General features: G+C 43.0%; 1 protein-coding gene across 3 annotated transcripts in view; it reads left to right on the top strand.

Moving 5' to 3' along the window:
• Dgkg (diacylglycerol kinase gamma) overlaps positions 1 to 20,160 on the top strand; it is a 211,389-nt gene that overhangs the window by 27,702 nt on the left and 163,527 nt on the right. For 2 of the 3 annotated variants that reach the window (XM_013351586.2, XM_005344741.2), the window contains exon 2: positions 19,326 to 19,636. In XM_013351586.2, the coding sequence (XP_013207040.1) occupies positions 19,570 to 19,636 (67 nt within the window). In that variant the 5' untranslated portion in view covers positions 19,326 to 19,569. Of the gene's footprint in view, positions 1 to 19,325; positions 19,637 to 20,160 lie in introns of those variants that run through there. The other variant, XM_026785221.1, reaches the window with a different exon arrangement.

Genomic DNA, 20,160 nt, shown 5'->3' with positions numbered 1-20,160 from the left:
CTCTCTCTCTCTCTCTCTCTCTCTCTCTCTCTCTCTCTCAAGCCTATGTACATTTCTAAACATACAACAACTGATTTAGAGGTTTCTTTTTGTCTGAATTTGATTTATTGTATATCTGTAATCATGGGTGTGACTAGGACCAAAGTGGCAGCTTTGGCTGTTGGCTCTGCCCTATTTGGCTTTCCAATATGGTGGGGGTATGTTTACCGCCAGCTCTGGGAGCCATGTTCACTGACCCAACTCTGGGAACCAGTGACTCCATGCTGCCACCAAGCAGCTTGTAGCAAGCTGCCCATAAACTTTTTTTGTCTGTATGAGTAAAAGCTAAATTTGCCATGTAGCACACTATATGTCTTAGAGATGCTTCTGTGTACCACAGCAGGAATTTGTCATGCTGTGCTCAAGCCCAAATACTGCTTCATCTCTGCTTCATGGCCTGCATTAGAGACACAGCCAGGAGGCTCTCTTCAGCTTCATGTAAGCATTCCAGAATCCCCCTCCTTTTTAAAGCTTTTTTAGGCACTATATGGAAACTCAAAAGTCCCACGTTGTATGCTGAATGTAGCTGGAAGTCTTTTCTCTGTCCCATCTGGTTCAACTGGACTAGTTTCTCTCCTGCCACCAGTCCCAACAGTCATTTACAAAATAACCATTTAGAGGCTCAATAGCAATTATAATTGCTTGACTGATGGCTTGGGCTTATTGCTGGATAGCTTTTGCATTTAAATTAACCCATTTCTAATCATCTGTGTCTCGCCTTGTGTCCCGTGGCTTACTGATAATGCTCCGGCATCTTACTCCTTTGGCAGCTGCTGGAGTCTTTCTGACTCTGCCTTCTTTTACTCTGTCTCTCTGTTTGAATTTTTTGCCTAGCTATATTTTACTCTGTCATAGGCCAAAACAGCTTTATTCCTCAACCAATAAAAGCAACACATATTTGCAGCATACAGAAGGACATCCCACATCAGGACCCCCGTCTCAGCTGAAGCAATTGCTGAAAAGAGTAGGTAGAAAACTGGCTACTGGAAGCCCCCTACAGCAAAGTTGGGGAAAGATCCTTCTGATCAGAACAGTTCATCACCTACTCAGACTATTTATAGTTTAATATTTTGATTAACTTTCACTTGTTGACTTGTAACTGATATAAGGCTTTTCCCCCATGTATCCTTATGAAACTTTAAAGCATGATTTTTAGCAATGTCAGGGCATTTAATTTTCATATATTAACAAACTGTACATAGCACACTGAGATGGTACTTTCAGCTGTTGGAATTTTTGCTACTGTAAACAATGCTACTGCAGTATCCTTAGCTTGAAACCTTGCAGTAGTTGGGTTATTATTCTCACCTGTGCACTTTATAAGCCCACAGGCCTTTCTGTCTCTCCCGTGAAGAGGCAGCTTCTGCCTCTCTCCCTTCTCCCCACTTCTCCCCTTATCCTCTCTCTGCCTCTCTCTGTGTCTATCAGCAGCAGTAGAGCTGTGGTTTCTAACTTTTTTTGCCAACAAAAGTATTATCTAGCCGGGCGGTGGTGGCGCACGCCTGTAATCCCAGCACTCGGGAGGCAGAGGCAGGCGGATCTCTGTGAGTTCGAGGCCAGCCTGGTCTACCAAGGGAGTTCCAGGACAGGCTCCAAAGCTACAGAGAAACCCTGTCTCGAAAAACCAAAAAAAAAAAAGTATTATCTATTTTTTAATTGTTAACAATTGGATAGGTGGCAGTAGAATCTTGTCATGTCTTTGTTCAATGAAGTAGAGTATAAATGAATATAAAGTATAAAAACGAGTGGCATTCCCAACATGGTGGCATCAATGCCATGTCTAACATGGAGAGTGAAATTACTATTGAAAGGTATTTTAAATATTCTTTATCTCACTCTTTGCCATTTTCACATGAGGAACTTGAGAGAATGGAAGTAACTGCTTAATTCCACTTTAGATACTGAATCTCGGAACTTAAAATTAAACCCAAAGGCTGCAGGACAAAATAGCATCCTCTCTAGTTTGCTGGAAGGTAAATGCATTCTTCCTTCGCACTTGAATCTGTGGTTTTGAGTGGAGGATTCACAAGTCTCCTGAGAAACATTTTTTTTATTTTGTACTTTATTCTCATGGTAATATTTAAAATTCTATTAACATGTTTGTATTTTCTTGATGGCTGTCTCCTGTCGAGCACTGCCATGTGACATCAGTGACGCTATTATATTTTCTTATGACATAGTGGCAAAGAGCATCTTCCAGAGTCAGAGAACATGGACTTTTAAGTCTTGGATCCATTGATTAACAGTTACATGACCTAAAGTGGTAATTATTTTTGTCTTCTTCTTATTTGTTTATTTTTTTGGTTTTGTTTTCAGAGATAAGGTCTTAATGTTTAACCCAAGTTAGCCTGGAGATCATTACAAAGCCTGAGCTAGACTTGAACATGATTTTCCTGAGTCAACTTTTCAAATTCTGGGACTATAAGATGACACCAGTATGATGGGCTTCAACTTTCCCATGTTTAAAATGAGCAACTCGTGTCTCTTTCAGAGACGTTCAACCAAACTAGTTAGGACAGTCTGTTTGCTCATACTGGATTCTAAGTACCTAGACCACTGGTTCTCAACCTTTCTAATGCTTCAACCCTTTTTAATACAGTTCCTCATGTTGTGCTGACCCCAACCATAAAATTATTTTGTTGTGGGCTAGAATGATTGTTCAGAGTTTAAGAGCACTGGCTGCTCTTCCAGAGGACCTGGATTTGATTCCTAGCACACACATGGCAACTCACAACTGTCTGTAACTCCAGTTCCATGAGATCCAGCACCCCCACATAGACATACATGTAGGCAAAAACACAAATGCACATAAAAAGTAAAAATAAATAAACTTAATATTTATTTCATTGCTACTTTGTAGCTATAATTTTGTTACTGTTATGAATTGTAGTATAAATATCTGATATGCAGGATATCTGAAATGCAACTCTGAAATGGTCATGATTCACGGGTTGAGAACTACTGGTCTAGACTGGGCCACACAAGAACATAACATCTGAGGTAGGAGTCAGGTGGATGCACCCCTGAGTGTTCTTGTCCATGGTGCTGAATCATCACTGCATGCGTGCCCATTACAACGTTGTTTGTTCTACCATGTTGCTGGCCGAAGAAACACCTCTCCTTTTGTAAACTAAACCTTGGGCTTCTATAACGTGCCAGAAGATCCATCCCCAGGCAGTGTACAGTCTAAGGAAGCCATTCATAACTTTTCTAGATCTGAGAAACAGTACGGGTGCTGGAGGACGCAAACTGCTTCACGTCCAGGCAGAAGTGGGTTTGATCGATGGTGTGGCTGCCTACAAGGTGCTTTGATAATACCTGAGAAGATTGTCCTGGTGATCACATTAATATAGATCTGGTAGGCTGGATACATGGTTGTTGCTTGTATTGATGTGAGGAATTAAAACTAGAGGAGAAAAGGAAGAGGAATGTAGACAACAGAAGGTCAAGAAGACAGAGGGGAAATAGAGGAACACAAGGGGTCCCCAAAAGTGGAGAGTGGTGATGGAGCCGCTGTAACTCCCCCTGAGCTGTGGTGCTCATGTAGCCTTGAAGATTGTACCAGATGTGACGGCTGCTGTTCTGGTGTGATCACTGCTAAGACCCAGCTACCCCATTGCCTTGCTGCTACAACCACCATGCTACCAGCTGCTTTTACAACCCCATCTCCTTTTCTACTGACTCAAGCCTCAAGCTTTAGGGCCAGAGATTTTCTGGTGTTTCTTCCTGAACAGTTCTATTTCTTGTGTGTGAATAAGCTGCCAGCATTGATAGAGCTGTCGTTATTCGGGCCTTCTAGGGACTTTCTATTTGTTTCTTGTCCATTTACTTTGTAGTAAGAAACTGATGCCATCTATTCTGTGCCCTCCCTAGATGACATATTTGTCACAAAGTGTCACAGAGGGGTATTTAAAAACCCTCTGTGTAGAATAGGAGATAAAGAAAATTTCTGTAGGGAACACAAGCCATAGTGAGAATTTTAGAAGCATGGCACAAGGACAGGTTTCTGGGTGTCTAGAAACCCTGAATTCCAGTAATGTTTTCCTCTGTCGAGAAAACATGATCGACGTGAGCGACCCAGACTCTGTCTGCCCAGAGGCCTTGTGAGAAGCACTAGCTCCAGGCATTCCAACTTTTTCCTCTTAGCCATGTCCCCTGCACTAGTAGAAAGCAGTGTTTCTAGATGGCATGTTGCTGAGACATGCTGAACTTCTCAAGGCCTTTAAGCTCCAATAATTCTCTTTTCCAATGTGTTTCCAGGCAGTGCTGTTGTGGGTGTGGGGACCACACTTTAGGAACCATTAATGCAAAGCTTGCTTTGACAAGCAGAAGCTCTGTGAGAACGATGCTCAGAGCAGCTATGTAAAGCACACATCAATATTATTGCTGCGCCTATCTTCAAATTATGAATAACTTGTTTTAGATCACACAGTTGTGAGCCAACTGATGTCTGATGTCTCTAGCTCCAAGGTCAGACTTGTGGTTCATGGTTTGGACACAAGTCTCCTAGACACCAGATAATACTCTAGAGAAGAACCTTCCTGACATGGCAACTTTCTGAAGGAGGCTTCTATTCATGATCCTTTCCCAGGAGCCCCTTGGCCCTAGAGTCTGGAATTGGGCCTTCCCACTGCTCTACACAGCCATTCCTCATCATTTCTCTGTAGGGACCTGTATCATGCTTTTTCTCTGGAGTCACCAGCTCCCAAATCACAGCACAGAGAGTTATTACTAGTTTCAAATGTTCAGCCTAGCTTAGGCTCATTCAGGCTAGCTCTTTCAACTTAAACAAACCTATTTCTCTTTATCTACTGTTTGCCTTGGGGCTTTTTACTTTTCTTTCTTTCTGTATATCTTACTTTCTTGTGTCTGGCTGGTGGTGCCTGCCTGGCTTCTTGTCCTGGGCATGCCCTTCATTTTTTTCCTCTTCTCCTATCGAGCCTAGATTTCTCCTCCTATTCATTCGCTCTCCCTGCCAGCCCTACCTATCCTTTCTCCTGCCTAACTATTGGCCATTCAGCTCTTTATTAGACTAATCAGGTGCCTTAGATAGGCAAGGGGAAACAAAGGCAACACATCTTTACATAATTAAACAGATGCAGCATAAACAAAAGTAACACAGCTTTACACGGTTAAAGTAATGGTCCACAGCATAAACAAAGGTAACACATCTTTGCCCAGTTAAAATGATATCCCACAACAGGGTCCCATATATTGAAATCAAGTGAACATCCCTCTAGGGTTCCCCACCAGGACAAGAACAAAAGGTTGTTGGTAGCTCGTGTTTTGCCCACCAACTTCCTGCATGTTTTGCATTCTACTCTACTTTTGTGTTCATGTGTGATATCGTTTTTCTCCTTTACTAATCGACCTCTGGGAACATTCTGTGGTTTGGCCTCTGGTCTGTCTTACCATTTGGGGATGACATTGCTGTATCTCTGAACACGGCTTTTTGGATGGCCTCCGCACCCTGCACAGGGCCAGTTGCCTAGGTACTCAAAATGTGTTTGCCCAGAGGCATAAAGGAGAGACGTAAAGGAGCTTTGAAACTAAACAGTCTGAGCTTCAAAACCAGTTGTGCCACTTACTCTGGGCCTGTCTCTACAGCTTGCAAAACAGGCATAAAAATAGCTTCCTTGCAGGGCTTGGTGACCATTACAGCTGGTGAGGAAGACGGATGTGCCATGTGCTGGTAATGGGGCTGCTGTTACCATTCGTTGTTCAAATGATTTATTAGACAGGTGCACAAATAAATGAATGGCAAGCCCTTAAACTGTGACGCCTCGGGGCTATCCACTTTCCCAATGGCAGCCCCTGGAATAGCAGTCTCAACTCAGGCCCTACAAAAAACCCAAAACTGTCCTGGGGTACCAGCCCATCCCTACAATCCCCATCCTGCACCTGGGCAGTTTGGCTCATGCTCCCCTCGACTGGAGTCCACTCTGGATTTTTGTGAGTAGCACATAATTCCAAACTTTTAATGTGTGTGGGGGGAGGGGGCTCCATGCTGGTGCTCTACTAAATAAATTCTTAGATATTACTCATATTTGTTATTCATGAACTCAAATTAGCTCATTACTTAGTTCCCTGGTGGCTCTAATTCAATTATCCCTGAAGTCAAGCTGCCTCTGAAGGCTCCAGAGCTTCTGCTCCCACACTGACAGATGCCTAGAACCCAGTGACCTGGGGGAGACGGTGTTGGTATCATTTCAGTGTCTGTTCTGTTTTGAGTTGTTTGTGGTTTTCAGATATTCTTGTGGCTGCTTTTAAATTCGGAATTTTATAGTTCATTGGACTTCATAACTATCATTTAGTCAGTGACGCCTATTCCGTTAACCCTATTGAAAGTAGTGATATTTGCATCCAGGCTATTTTTAGCCTGTAATTTCCCAGCTACTAGGTTTTAAGACACAAAGTTGCAGCTGGAGATCAACAATGCAAATCCATGCCAAGCAGATACATGTGAAAGTTGCACCCGGAAGTGCTTATAGAGCTACTTAACATGGTGGCTCAACAATCACTTTATTATTAATCTGCATAATCATATGCACTGGGAATGCAGACGAGGTTTGGCAGGAACCAGCTGTCTTTTTTTCCATGCTGTTTTTATTAAGGCTGTAAAATTCAAGGGGACTTCTTGTCTGGCACACTCAGCTCATGGCTAAGATGGCTGTTGTGACTCTGAACTCTTTGACTGGGGTCTTTGGATTTCATCATCATCTGGGTTTCTTGGCTCACTGTGTGATGGTAAGGCTCACTCTGTCCCTGTTTTCGCTCATGGTCTCTATGAAGTATCTCCAGCCCTTTGTGGCTGAGCTTCTACAAAGGCAGTTTGGTCATTTCAATAAGACATTTCAATGGAAGCCCCTGGCTCTGGTTGAAGTTTCAATCTGATAGTCACAGTGTTGTTTCTACTGCATCCTTGTGGTTAAAGTGGGTCACAGGCACAGTCTAAACTTCAGTGAAATGAACTGAAAAGACCCTAAGATATCAGGAAACGTGGTTAGTGGGAGATACCACTATAACAGATTATTACATAGTGGCAACTCATTGTTGAATCAAGCAACTTAACTACTTAGCACATACTATCAAGTAAGCATAACAAATAACTCAGTTATGTTTGCAAGTTGTAGCTTAAAGTCCTGATGTCCTATAAGTTTATAGGTCATTATTTTAGTATAAAACTGTGTGTCAGTGCATATTTTTATTATGAGATCAGCAACTCCTAATGAAATTATAAGCAATTTTACTCCAACTTGTGTCTTCTGCTTTTCCTCAATTCCTTATCATTCTATTTTCTCTATGGAGAGATGCAAATAGATACAAGTAGATACGGTAAGAGCTCTTGTTCCGTGCAAATCATCTCATTTCAAAGAAGTTGAGGACCATTTTTTAAATGATCAGGATCTGAACCTCCTGAAATCTTGTAACCAGAGCTAGAAGTAGACTGAAGATTTCTTTTTTTCTTCCCTGCAGGAATTCAGATTCCTGAAGGAGAGATATTTGGTCAAGTTCATCCAGTGTGATAAGCAATGCAATGGAGAAAAGCTCCAGGTGCTATTGAAGGACAAAGATGTTATTCCTAGCCTGGACCAAGCATTTTAAGGGACTTTCTTAGTGTAGTACTTGAACTGAATAGCTAATATGCTAGCTAGTTTTTATGTCAATTTGACTCAAGCTATAGTCATTTTGGAAGAAGGAGTCTCAATTGAGATTAGTCTGTAGGCAAGCCTGTGGGGCATTTTCTTGATTGATGACCAATGTGGGAGGGCCCAGCTCTCTGGGAGTGGAGACTCCTCTGTGCTGGTGATCCTGGGTACTATAAGGCTGAGCAAACTTGGGGAACAAGTCAATAAGCAGCACTCCTTTATGGCCTCTACCAAAACCTACTTCCAGGTTCCAGTCTTGATTTCTTTCCCTGACTTTCCTAGATTACAAGCTATAAAATGGAATAAACCCTTTCTTTCCCAAATTTATTTTGGTCATGGTATTTTATTACAACAATAGAAAATCTAACTAAGACAGCCAGGTAGGAGTCAAGATTGATAAAGAAAGCAGAAATAGAGGTGGAGAGATGGCTCAGCGGTTAAGAGCACTGGTTTTTCTTCCAGAGGTCCTGAGTTCAATTCCCAGCAACCACATGGAGATTCACAGTGATCTGTAATGAGATCTGGTGCCCTCTTCTGATGTACAAGCACACATGCAAGCAGAGCACTATATACCTAATGAATCTTCTGAAAGGAAAGGAAAGGAAAGGAAAGGAAAGGAAAGGAAGGAAGGGAGGGAGGGAGGGAGGAAGGGAGGAAGGGAGGAAGGGCAGGAATAAAAGTGAAAATGGAGGTGGCCATCAAAATGCTGCCTTGTCCCAAGTCTGAGAGAAAAATGTTTATCTCTCTAATCATTTTTTCCTTATAAAAATGGCTCATTGTGGCTTCATTTTAAGTCATCAGATGCACATAAGTGAACTCCCCCGAAGCGATGTCATCTTCATGCAGTGATGTTTTTAGGAGAGTGAAAGAGAGATGAGGAGGTGTTTGTTCCTGAGTAACTGGGTATGGCTGATTCATTCGAATGAATAGAAAGACCTGGGGTACAATTCAACACACACTGAATTGCCGTCTCCTTGTGACTTATAAATCCCATGCTGACATCTGTACAGAACAAATAGAGTTTGAACCAGTATACAAAATTGCAGAGCTGGAATATGAGTTAGAAACCATTATTTCCACCCCCCTCCTTTTATAGACAAGGAAACCGAGGCCTAGGGAGCTGAAACAATTGCTCAAAGCGGTATAGCTTCAATGACATAAAATATTACTCCCTTCCAAGTCAGACAGTATCCAATCTGAGTTTTATTTAGAAAATGCTACTAAATTTTATTCTGTCAGGGAAGACTGCTTACAGAGAAAACAGCCTCGATGGAAAATTATTGGGTTGGTGCTGACAGAGGAATGTGAACTGATGGAGAAAAAGTTGCCCATTATGAACTAGTGATCGCCTATCACAGGGCAGAAGGCAGGGGGTGCCATCCTGTGGGACCCATCCGAGAGTCAAGCCGTGTCTCTGGGCTGAACTTTCCCCAATAGAAATGAAGAACAAACAGGGATGCGCCTCTCACTGTGCAGCACGGTTCTGAGCTGTAATGGAGCAATAAGAGCAAGAACATGAACACTTGTTATTACAACAAGCTTGTCTTCACCTCACACAGGGCATTGGCTCCTTCAGGACTCATCCAAACCTGTGAGCCTCCTTCTGTAGTATAATGTTTCTGTCCCACCCAGTCCTGTAATAAAGTTTTTGTAGGAAGCCGCTTGTTAGTTTTCCCGGCTGCCCAGACTCCCTGAAATAATCACACAGAAACTATATTATTTAAGTCACTGCTTGGCCAATCACTTAAGTGTATTGCTAGCTAGCTCTTATATATAATATTGACCCATTTCCAGTATTTTATATTTTACCACGAGGCCCACTCCAGTCTTTCTGTCTCTGAAAGTGGCTCCATGGCTTCTCCTTGACTCCACCCCTTTCTCACAGCATTCAGTTTAGTTTTCCCTGCCTAGCTCTGTTCTACCCTATCACAGGCCCAATACAATTCTTTATTAACCAATGGTATTCGCAGCATACAGAGAATACAGTCCTGTAATTCTCTGCGGATGTCTGCATTGCTCTGTATGCAGCCTGGCTGATAACTAGCTGTTTGGCTATGTGTCTCCATACAAACCCTTGAGCCTCTGAAATATAGAAACACAGTGGTCCATGGAACACAACTGGGAGAGCAGGCAAATTGGATGAAAAGGCTTTTTAAAAAAAAAACTCTAGAGATTAAGTGGCCTTTTAATCTGGGACTGATTGGGCAGGTGGGTACTGGTCTGCTGTGGAAAAGATGTAATTAAAAGGTGTTTCAAGAATAGCAAAGAAAGTCCTGACTGGTCTGTCAGTCACTAACACTTGTTAGGGGATACAATTGCATGATTGGCATTTCGCTAGGGCAGGGAGTAACAGAAGGTGAATTTGCCTGGAACATACAGATGAAAGGATCAAGGAGCTTCTCTCATAGGTGAAGAAACTTCTGGAACACCAAACCTGGCTCTTTGTCCTGGAAGTTAAAGATCCTCTAAAGAGTTTTAGGCAAGACTATGCTGGAGTATTGCAGTCACACAGATCCTAAAAGAGGAGGCTCTTTGTGAAGAGATCTGGGGCCATTCATGGGATATACTCTTATGTAAAAACAGCATGCAAATGATTTATAATGTGGGATATAAGGCACCTTGCAATTAATTGCTCTCTTGTGCAAAATAAAACCTACAAAAGATGTTGATCATTTCGTGGAGTGTCTTTCAGCCATTTGAAATGCATCTATTGAGAGTTCCCTGTTTAGATCTATACCCCCTTTTTAAATCGGATTATTTGGTATTTTGGTGTCTAGTTTCTTGAGTTCTTTGTATATTTTGGAAATCAATCCTCTGTCAGATGTGGGGTTGGTGAAGATTTTTTCCCATTCTGTAGGCTGCCATTTTGTCTTGACCATGTCCTTTGCTTTACAGAAGTTTCTCAGTTTCAGGAGGTCCCATTTATTAATTGTTGCTCTCAATGATTGTGCTACTGGGGTTATATTTAGGAAGTGGTCTCCTGTGCCAATGCGTTCAAGGCTGCTTTTCACTTTCTCTTCTATGAGGTTCAGTGTGGTTGGTTTTATGTTGAGATCTTTGATCCATTTGGACTTGCGTTTTGTGCATGGCAATAGATAAGGATCTATTTTTCATTCTTCTACATGTCGACATCCAGTTATGCCAGCAACATTTGTTGAAGATGCTTTCTTTTTTTCCGTGTATAATTTTAGTTTCTTTGTCAAAAATCAGGTATTCATAGCTGTGTGGATTGATAGCCAAGTCTTTGATTCCATTCAATTGTTCCTCTTGTCTGTTTTTATGCCAATACCAAGCTGTTTTTCATTACTCTGTAGTAGAGTTTGAAGTCAGGGATAGTGATGCCCCCAGAAGTTCCTTTATTTACAGCATTGTTTTGGCTATCCTGGGTTTTTTTGGTTTTCCATATGAAGCTGGGTACTTTCGAGATCTGTGAAGAATTTTGCTGGGCTTTTGATGTGTATTGCATTGAATCTGTAGATTGTTTTTGGTAAGATTGCCATTTTTTACTATATTAATCCTACCTGTCCAAATACATGGGAGGTCATTTTTCTGATGTCTTCTTCACTTTCTTTTTTCAAAGATTTAAGGTTCTTGTCATACAGGTCTTTTACTTGTCTGATTAAAGTTACCCCAAGATATTTTATATTATTTGTGGCTATTATAAAGGGTGATGTTTCTCTGATTTCTTTCTCAGCCTATTTATCATCTGTATTTAGGGGATGATATACAGATGAATAACTTTTTAGTTATTCATGTGTCCTGCTACATTAATGAAGGTGTTTATCAGTTGTAGGAGTTCCCTGGTAGAATTTTTGGGGTCACTTATGTATACTATCATATCATCAGCCAATAGTGAAAGTTTAACTTCTTCCTTTCCGATTTGTATCCCCTTTATCTCCTTTTGTTGTCTTATTGCTCTAGCTAGGACTTCAAATACAATGTTGAGTAGATATGGAGAGAGTGGACAATCTTGTCTTGTTCCTGATTTCAGTGGGATCACTTTGAGTTTCTCTCCATTTAGTTTGATGCTGGCTGTTGGCTTGCTGTAAATTGCCTTTAATATGTTTATGTGTGTTCCTTGTTCTCTCCAAGACCTTTATATATAGGGGTGTTGAATTTTGTCAAAGGTTCTTTTAGCATCTAATGAGATGATCATGTAGTTTTTTTCTTTCAGTTTGCTTATATGGTGGATTGCATTAATAGATTTTCGTATGTTGAACCATCCCTGCTTCTCTGGGATGAAGCCTACTTGGTCATGGTGGATGATTTTTCTGATGTGTTCTTGGATTTTATTTGCCAGTATTTTACTGAGTATTTTTGCATCAATGTTCATGAAGGAGATTGGTCTGTAATTCTTTTTCTTAGTTGTGTCTTTGTGTGGCTTGGGTATCAGGGTAAGTGTAGTTTTGTAAAAAGAGTTTGGCAATGTTCCTTCTGTTTCAGTTATATGAAACAACTTGAGGAGTATTGGTATTAGTTCTTCTCTGTAGTTCTTGTAGAATTTTGCACTGAAACCATCTGGCTCTGGACTTTTGTTAGAAGATTTTTGATGACTGTTTCTATTTCCTTGGAGTTTATAAGTCTATTTAATTTGCTTATCTGGTCTTGATTTAATTTTGGTATTTGGTACCTAATAAGAAAATACTAGAAAAAAAACCATACCAAGTGAGGTAACCCAGACCCAGAAAGACGAATATAGTACATACTCACTTATTAGCAGATATTAGACATGAAGCAAAGGATAACCAGCCTACAGTCCACAACCCCAGAGAACCTAGACAACAAAGAGGACCCTAAGGATCCACTTATGAAGAAGAAAAAGACAAGATCTATTGAGTAAATTGGGAGCATGGTGGGCAGGAGAGAGGATAGAAGGGGAGATGGAAGGAAGGAGGGGGAGTGGGGGAAAATGTATAGCTCAATAAAACATAGCTTTTCTCAGGCTCAAGTCTGCCCCACTCCATAGCTGATGCCATCCTTGGCAGTCATTCTACAGGACTAGCATCTCCAGTAGTCTAGGATTTCCGCTGCATTTGAGGCTGCACCTTCACAATGGTCTCTCTTGGCCTCTCTTGAGGGACTCCAGCCCTGCCACACAGCACCAAGCCTCAGCTGCTCTCCGTGACCTGTCTCATTCTAACACATTGCCAAGTTTGGCTGCCAGGATGAGATACAGCCATGGCTACCTTGTGCCACAGTGTCTGTGTGCTGTTCCTGGGGAAATATTCCCAGAAGATTCCTCCTTAATGATACTGATCTCTTCTTAACCACAGCTGATTTCTCAGCCCCAGCTAGCGAGTTATAAATTCTTCCACTGAAGCAAAGATTTTACTTCAGTCTTGCTGGCTTCTTGTCCATCACAGCTGATTCTTCAACTCTGACTGACCAAGACCACACATTCTTATTTCAAAATATCTCACAAGGGACTGGAGAGATGGCTCAGCAGTTCAGAGCATTGGTTTCTCTTCCAGAAGACCCAGCACCCATATGGCAGCTCATAACACCGTTACAGTTACATCCAATGGCCTCTCCTGGCCTCCCTGGGCACTGAATGTACAGGGTGCACAGACATACATGCAGGCAAAACACATAAACACATAAGACAAAATTAAGATTTTTTTAAGCACATGAATGACTTTGATAGAGTCTTGCTTCCCTCTGGATCTTCACAAGCCTTGCCTAAATCATCTTCATCTCTTTCCACATTTCTATCCTCCACGTTCCTGCAATAGCTCATTAAGCCCTGGACACTCCTCAGTGACTTTTCCATTTCAAAGTTCCAAATCCTTCCACGGTCTTCCCAAAAACATCAAGGTCAGATACCCCATAAATCCAATCCCAATTTCTGTCTTAGTCGGGGTTTCTGTTGCTATGATGAAACACCATGACCAAAAGCATCCTGGGAAGGAAAGGGTTATTTCATCTTATAACTTTTGGGTCCCTCTTCATCACTTGAGGAAGTCAGGGAAGGAACTCAAAGCAGGAACCTGGAGTCAGGAGCTGAAGCAGAGGTTATGGAGGAGAGCTGCTTACTGGCTTGCTTCCCACGGTTTGTTCAGTGGGCTTTCCTATAAAACCTAGGACCTTCAGCCCAGGGGCAGTACAGCCTACAATGAGTTAAGCCCTCCCTCATCAATTATTAATCAAGAAAATGCCCCACAGGCCTGTCTGCTGGCCAATCTGGTGGGGAAATTTTCTTAATGGAGATTACCTTTCCGGATAACTTATAACTTGTCTCAAGATGATTAAAAAAATAAAATAACCAAGACAGACAGACAAATAGGCAGACCTGCAAGTATTCACTAGCTCTGCCTTTGATACAACTGAGAAACTATGACACACCTCAGTGAACATACTTACTGTCCAAACCTCCCCTTCAAATGTCCTTCATGTAAAGGAGTCAGGCTCCATGGAGAACTAGGACTGATGAAATCAAGATGAACTAGAAAAGATTAATAGCACCAGAAACTAAAAGAGTACTCAAATAATGCAGATATATGTTTACAAAACAGAAACCACTTGGAATGAGCTTCTACTGTTCAGATCTGGGACAATCTGAGAATCCAAACAAAAGAACCCAAGGAGTGAAATAAGAACCTATGACTATAATTAAAATTATTATATTCTAATTCATTGTGCATTTTGACTTAATATATAATCATTTACTACTTATAGAAATGTATTTATATAGTAATTTATTCATACTAATATATACTGTGGTATATATTACTATATAGTATATGTAAACACTCTGTGCACTGATATAAATAAATTCCTACATCTGCTGCTGTAGATGATGACAAATAATTGGGGAAGGCTCTTCCTACTAGAAACTCTTGGTTAATATAAAATGAATGATTAAATTATAAAACCATTATCCTCATAATCATCTAGTCAAGAGTCACTGCCGGGCACTGAAACCAATGAATAAAATTTTGATGAGTAGTTACCAGACTACAGTAACCTGGAGCAGAATGAGATCAAGTTCAGAAACCTGAGGCACACGTGGAACCTTCTCCCAGCTGCTGTCAGCTGATCCTTAGGCCATCTTGCTAAGCGCTGTATCTGGAACAGAGTGAAAACCTTTCATTCATATATTTTTTTCACTGACAATTTCACACCTTTACATAATGCAGATTGATCAGATTACCCTGTAGTATCTCTCCTTATGTCCTTTGACTCCCTGCGTGCCAACAAGTCTCCCTCTTACTTTCATGACTACTTTCTGTGACCACTGGGCTTAATTAGAGTTGCTTGAATGACAAAGGCGAAGGGTTAGTTCCTGGAGCATGGGCAACATGCCAGGAAAGACACCAATGAAGAAAACGGCTCTTGCTCCCCCAGCAGACATTAACTGCCAATAGTCCCTTCATCTAGCACTGACTTATAGCTATAAACATAAATATTTAGAAGGTAATTTGACAACATGGTAATTCAACAAAACCACAGAGAGAGGTTCCCAACTAGAAAATGGGATCTTCCCAGCATGGGCTTTTGACCAGGTTTATAATACTGGGCATGAATTTTCTCTTGTGAAGCAGGCCTAAAATCCATTCAGGAAGTGTTACTTCTGTCCACACTAGTTGTGCCACTCTTGTATCATTGGGCACATCTTGCCCACCATGGTGTTTGTGTAGTCCACAAGAAGGTAGAACATTTGGTGACAATTCTCCCATAGAGGCCTCCATAGCACCTACTGGCACTATGGACGCTCTCCAACAGAGAAGATGCTCCTGGCTTGTAGTCAGAGGCTGCTTGTTTGTTTCCCGGATGTCCATACTTCCGAAATAATCACACAGAAACTATATTATTTGCAATACTGTTTGACCAATAGCTTAGGTGTATTTCTAGCTAGCTCTAATATCTTAAATTAACCCATCTCTATTAATCTGTGGATCACCACGAGGTCATGGCCTACTGGCAAAGTTTGGGCTCTGGCAGAGCATCTGTCTCCTGTGGTGGCTACATGGCTTCTCTCTACTCCCCCTACTCTCTCCTCCTCTCTCTGCTTGGAACTCCCACCTTGCCCTATTCTGCTAAGTCACTGACCGAAACAACTTTATTTATTAGCCAACAAAAGCAATGCACAGACAGACTGACTGACACACACCACTGACTCAATTCTAGATTGCTTTCTTTATGTCCTACAACCAAAGTACATGGTGACTTCAGAAATGGGACATTACTGTCTAGTTTTGGCAGGCAACCGAGAGGGACAACAATGACCTAAATTGTCTTGGGGGCTCCTGTGGCCTCCCTGACCAGTAATGCATAATGAAGTGGCATCCTACACCTGGCACTGGCTACTCCCTAATAACCTGTGACTTCTGGGAACAGTATTATTCGCTATGAAAGATACCTCCATTCAAACTTCCTTTTATTATTTTTTTTGTTGATTATGTGTATGTGCGTGCGTGGAAGCCATGAGGGCAGCTGAGTGTTGGTTCTCTCCTTCCAGTTCATCCTCAGGACTCGTAGCAAATGCTGTCTCCTGCTGAGCCCTCCCCAGTTAACCCTTCCCTCCCCCAGCATTCATGCCACCTTTTATATCAGGTGTTGAGAACAGTCGTTTTTGTTGAATATGGCTGCATTGCAGGAATTGTATTGGAGGAAGAGGATTATATGTATATTGACCCAATCATAACATCTGATACATTTTCCCCAGTTGTATGCTTTTCAAACAGGAAAAAAATTCCAGAATTGAGAAAATCATCAAGAAAATTGTCAAATAATCAATAAGAGGCAGAACCCAGAACTCAGAGCCGTGCCGTCTCTTTTTTGTCTGTTTGTTTTTGGTTTTGGTTTTTGGATTTTCAGGGTACCTTTTCTTTGTAGCTTTGGAGACTATCCTGGAAGCAGCTCTGGTAGATCAGGCTGGCCTCGAACTCACAGAGATATACCTGAGTGCTGGGACTAAAGGCATGGCACCACCATCACGTGGTCACTGCCTTCTGATCTTGCAGTCAGCATTGTTCTAAGTTGCTGTGTGGCTCTGAGTCCTCTTAGAATGCTGGGCTTCCGAGGTGTGCAGAGTAACGAAGCCACAGAGCCATTGGTCCGTTTTCTGTTTTGTGTTGTTTGAGGCAGGTTTTAACCTCACACTCACACTCCTGCCTTAGCCTCTGGATCCTGGGATCGTAGGCAGGGCCTACCACATAAGGCTTCCAGAAGCATCCTTCAGCAAACGCGTTGGTGGTTCCTGCCTTTTGTTTGGTTTGTTTTCACCCGATTTACTAAGCACTTAGCTTCTTTTCCTCACCTATTAAATAGAGACAGCAACACAGTCATGTGTTATGGGGACCGGTTCTGAGAACTCAGATCTTAGATGATCTCATCACTGTGCAGACCCAGAGCTGGATGGCACGGGTCGGTTTCTTAAGTGCCCGCCTTAGAACACAGCCATTGCTCGTCTCTCTCTATTGACAGAGTGTTATGTGCATGCCTGTGTGTGCTGTGCTTGCCTATGACTGACACGTGGTAGATTATTTCTTTACACTCTTCACTACAGATAAGTGTGTGGTGGGTTGAGCTAATGCAATATGAAAGCTAGACTGTTTGAGTTCCACTGTAATCTCTCGGGACCACCGCTGGATATTCAGTCTATGTAGCATGAACATAACTGTCCTTAACATACATGCAATATGAGTACTAGATTAGGTCACGTGTTAAAGCACATGACACAGTACCAAATGAGCCTCCTTTAAAGGAAGTGGTGGTAATTGTTCAGCTCACTAGTAGGATTTTAAAAGCCATTGCTTGCTTTTGACTGCCCATCGGGGACTAGAGCCTCCAGAGGTCCCAGGAAAGATTCGTTTGTAGGCAATCGAACACCCTGAAGGATTTTATTAGACAGGGAGCTGTGATCTGGCTGGCCATGGGCAAGAGCAGAGCAGGGGAAAGAGAGCAATCATTGGTGAGGGGAGGAGCAGCAGGAAGAGATGACAGGCCCTGGGTTCCGGAGAGGACTGTGGTAGGGAGGAGGGAGCATAGGACAGACAGCACAGCCCAGACTGCTGGCTGGATTGAACAGGAGGGAAGGTGGAGAGTTTAGACTGGGCCTCAGCCTGTGGCCTGCTCCCTGACTCTTTAGAGTGATGGCAGTATGGCTGAGAAGCAGGAGGAAGGCACTGGCAGGTGCTGGCCGGAGAGAATTCGGAATATCTAAGAGATGGTTGAGGAGTCATAGCCCAGTACAAGATCTGAACAACTCTGGACATTGAGATCTAGACTGCGGATCGGCTCAGTGCTCAGGAGTCACTGAAGCCATGCAGGAATAGAGTTCCATACGGAATGGAGGCAGGCTGAGGAGATACAACAGTGCTCAGAACTGGCAAAGGAAGATGAAGGAGTCTAAGGGCAGCAGCTCTCAGGAAGACGTGAGATTCGAGATGAGGGTTTGCTGCCAGGAAACAGGATGTACCCCAAGAGCTCAGAGGGATTGGGAAAGACCTATGAGTTTTGAATTTGTGACCTTCAGAGGAGCAGACGTTGAAAATGAATCCAGACTGCCTTATTAGAAAAGAGAGATCACTGTGAATGAGTCCAGAGATGCAGGCAGCTCAGCCCCTGGCCACCTCACACCACCGTTCTTTCTTATGGTGGTCGACTGTCAATCCGGTGGAATAGTTCAGCCCTCCAGAGCAGGCTTGCACCAGCCATGACTACACACTACAGTAGGGAATCTTACATGTGTATCCCTTTTGGGACCTCCTTCCTGTATTGCTAACACACTTGGGCCTCCTCAGACGGGCCTTGAAGGTAGCCCCGGAGTAGACCATACAGCATTAGCCCTCAGCTTTATCCTTTGGTAATATTAGAACCCCATACCCTCCCATCACACCAAAGGTTTTCCAACTTGTTTCTATCCTTGACCCAGAATAAAATAGTCCGACATGTGCAGTGTGCACATGTGGATATAACTTAAAGGAACGTCTCCTGAGATGTAACTTACTGCAGTGAGAACACTTGGGTTTCCGACATTCTCCCTTTACACCCTAATCTGTCTCGTTCTTTAGATGCCGCTCCCGGCCCACTGTGTTCATTTTGTCACTCATAAACTGACTTAGTGAAACCTAACTGGGCTACGAAAGGTTCAAAGGGAAAGGCCTCAGTGTCCTTGTCCCCCATCTCCCTTTGCCCTGGAACCCGTACCTCCAGGCTGACAGGACCTCCCCTAAAAGCCTCTTAGTGCCACTGAGAGCTGCTCCTTTACAACAGGCAGCTAGCCTGGGGCTGATTTGAATTTCCACAGTGGCCACCGGTGTGCAGTTAGAAGCTGTATACTGGACATCAACGAAGGTGGAAGGCTCCCCTTTCAAGCCAGCTGCATAGGCTACTGTTCCAGGAGGATTCTGGGGGCATCTAACAGCTGGAAGCATTTTCATTTTGTGCCTCTTGGACCTAATAGCCCCAGTATGAGAAGTATGGCCAGCCTATCACATGGGCCAGGTTCCCCTCACCATTCAACAGGACAGTGGAGCGGGGCTGCCATGTACATTTTGTTTCCTTCTCAGCCCTCCCTGAAGAAACACTGAATCATTGCCTACTTCAACAGAGACTACATTGGGATCCACCCCCTCCCTCCCCCCCTGCCGCCCCCAGCATCTTATTCACAATGGCTTGTCTACTTTCATTCAGGAATTGCCAGGATTCCGGATTGGCCTGGGCTACAGCATGACGATGTTGCCCGAGGAGTAACAGAAGTCTTTGTCAGCTGCCAAGAGCAATCCACCACTGTCATCAACAGTTGAGTGCCCAGAAGTCTTCGGAAGGCCTGATCCACCGCCTATCTGCAATGAGCCAGGCCCTGAGCTGGGCCTCGGCTTCTCCCTGGTGAACAGAACTCCACCCGTGGCCTCGGGCAATCACGCTCAGCTGAAAGATGAGTGAAGGACGATGGGTCTCTCTCTCCTCAGAAGAATTTGACCAACTCCAGAAATATGCTGAATGTAAGTGCTGTCATTTACAGACGCACGGGGTGAGGCTTTTCCTCTTCTGGGAGATGAGTTCGGGGGGCGGAGTTATTGCGGAGCCCTGGAGAAGAGGCTCAGCAGCTACAGTCACTTGATAAACACAGAATTAGGGCTTTCAGTATAAAAACACAATCCCTCCTAAGCTCTTGTGAATAATCCACACTCACTACAGAATTTGGAGTGCACACTGGGGAAAAGAAGGCCGGCTTTAAAGCCCCCAGTGCGTTCAGCCAGCCCTGCACAACCCATAGCTGTGATTGGCTGAGTCCTGCACCTTCCTTCCCAGCCTATGTGGTCCTCTTAACAAGATCCTAGTGTTTTCTTGAGCCAATTACCCCTTAACTACAGTTCTAAAGGACAACAGGTGCATGGTAAGGGTGTCCCATGGTCACTCACGTCAATCCATTCATGTGTTTTGAAATCAGAGATGAGTTCTAACATGTAATTCTCTCGATTTTGTTCTGGAAAGGCCCAGGATTTCATCTGATGTCACAGCTTAC

The sequence above is a fragment of the Microtus ochrogaster genome, chromosome 2 (assembly GCF_000317375.1).
Source record: "Microtus ochrogaster isolate Prairie Vole_2 chromosome 2, MicOch1.0, whole genome shotgun sequence".
In the NCBI taxonomy this organism is placed as follows: domain Eukaryota; kingdom Metazoa; phylum Chordata; class Mammalia; order Rodentia; family Cricetidae; genus Microtus; species Microtus ochrogaster.
The sequence above is the reverse complement of the archived record's forward strand: the minus strand, read 5'-3'. Positions and strand labels throughout refer to the sequence as shown.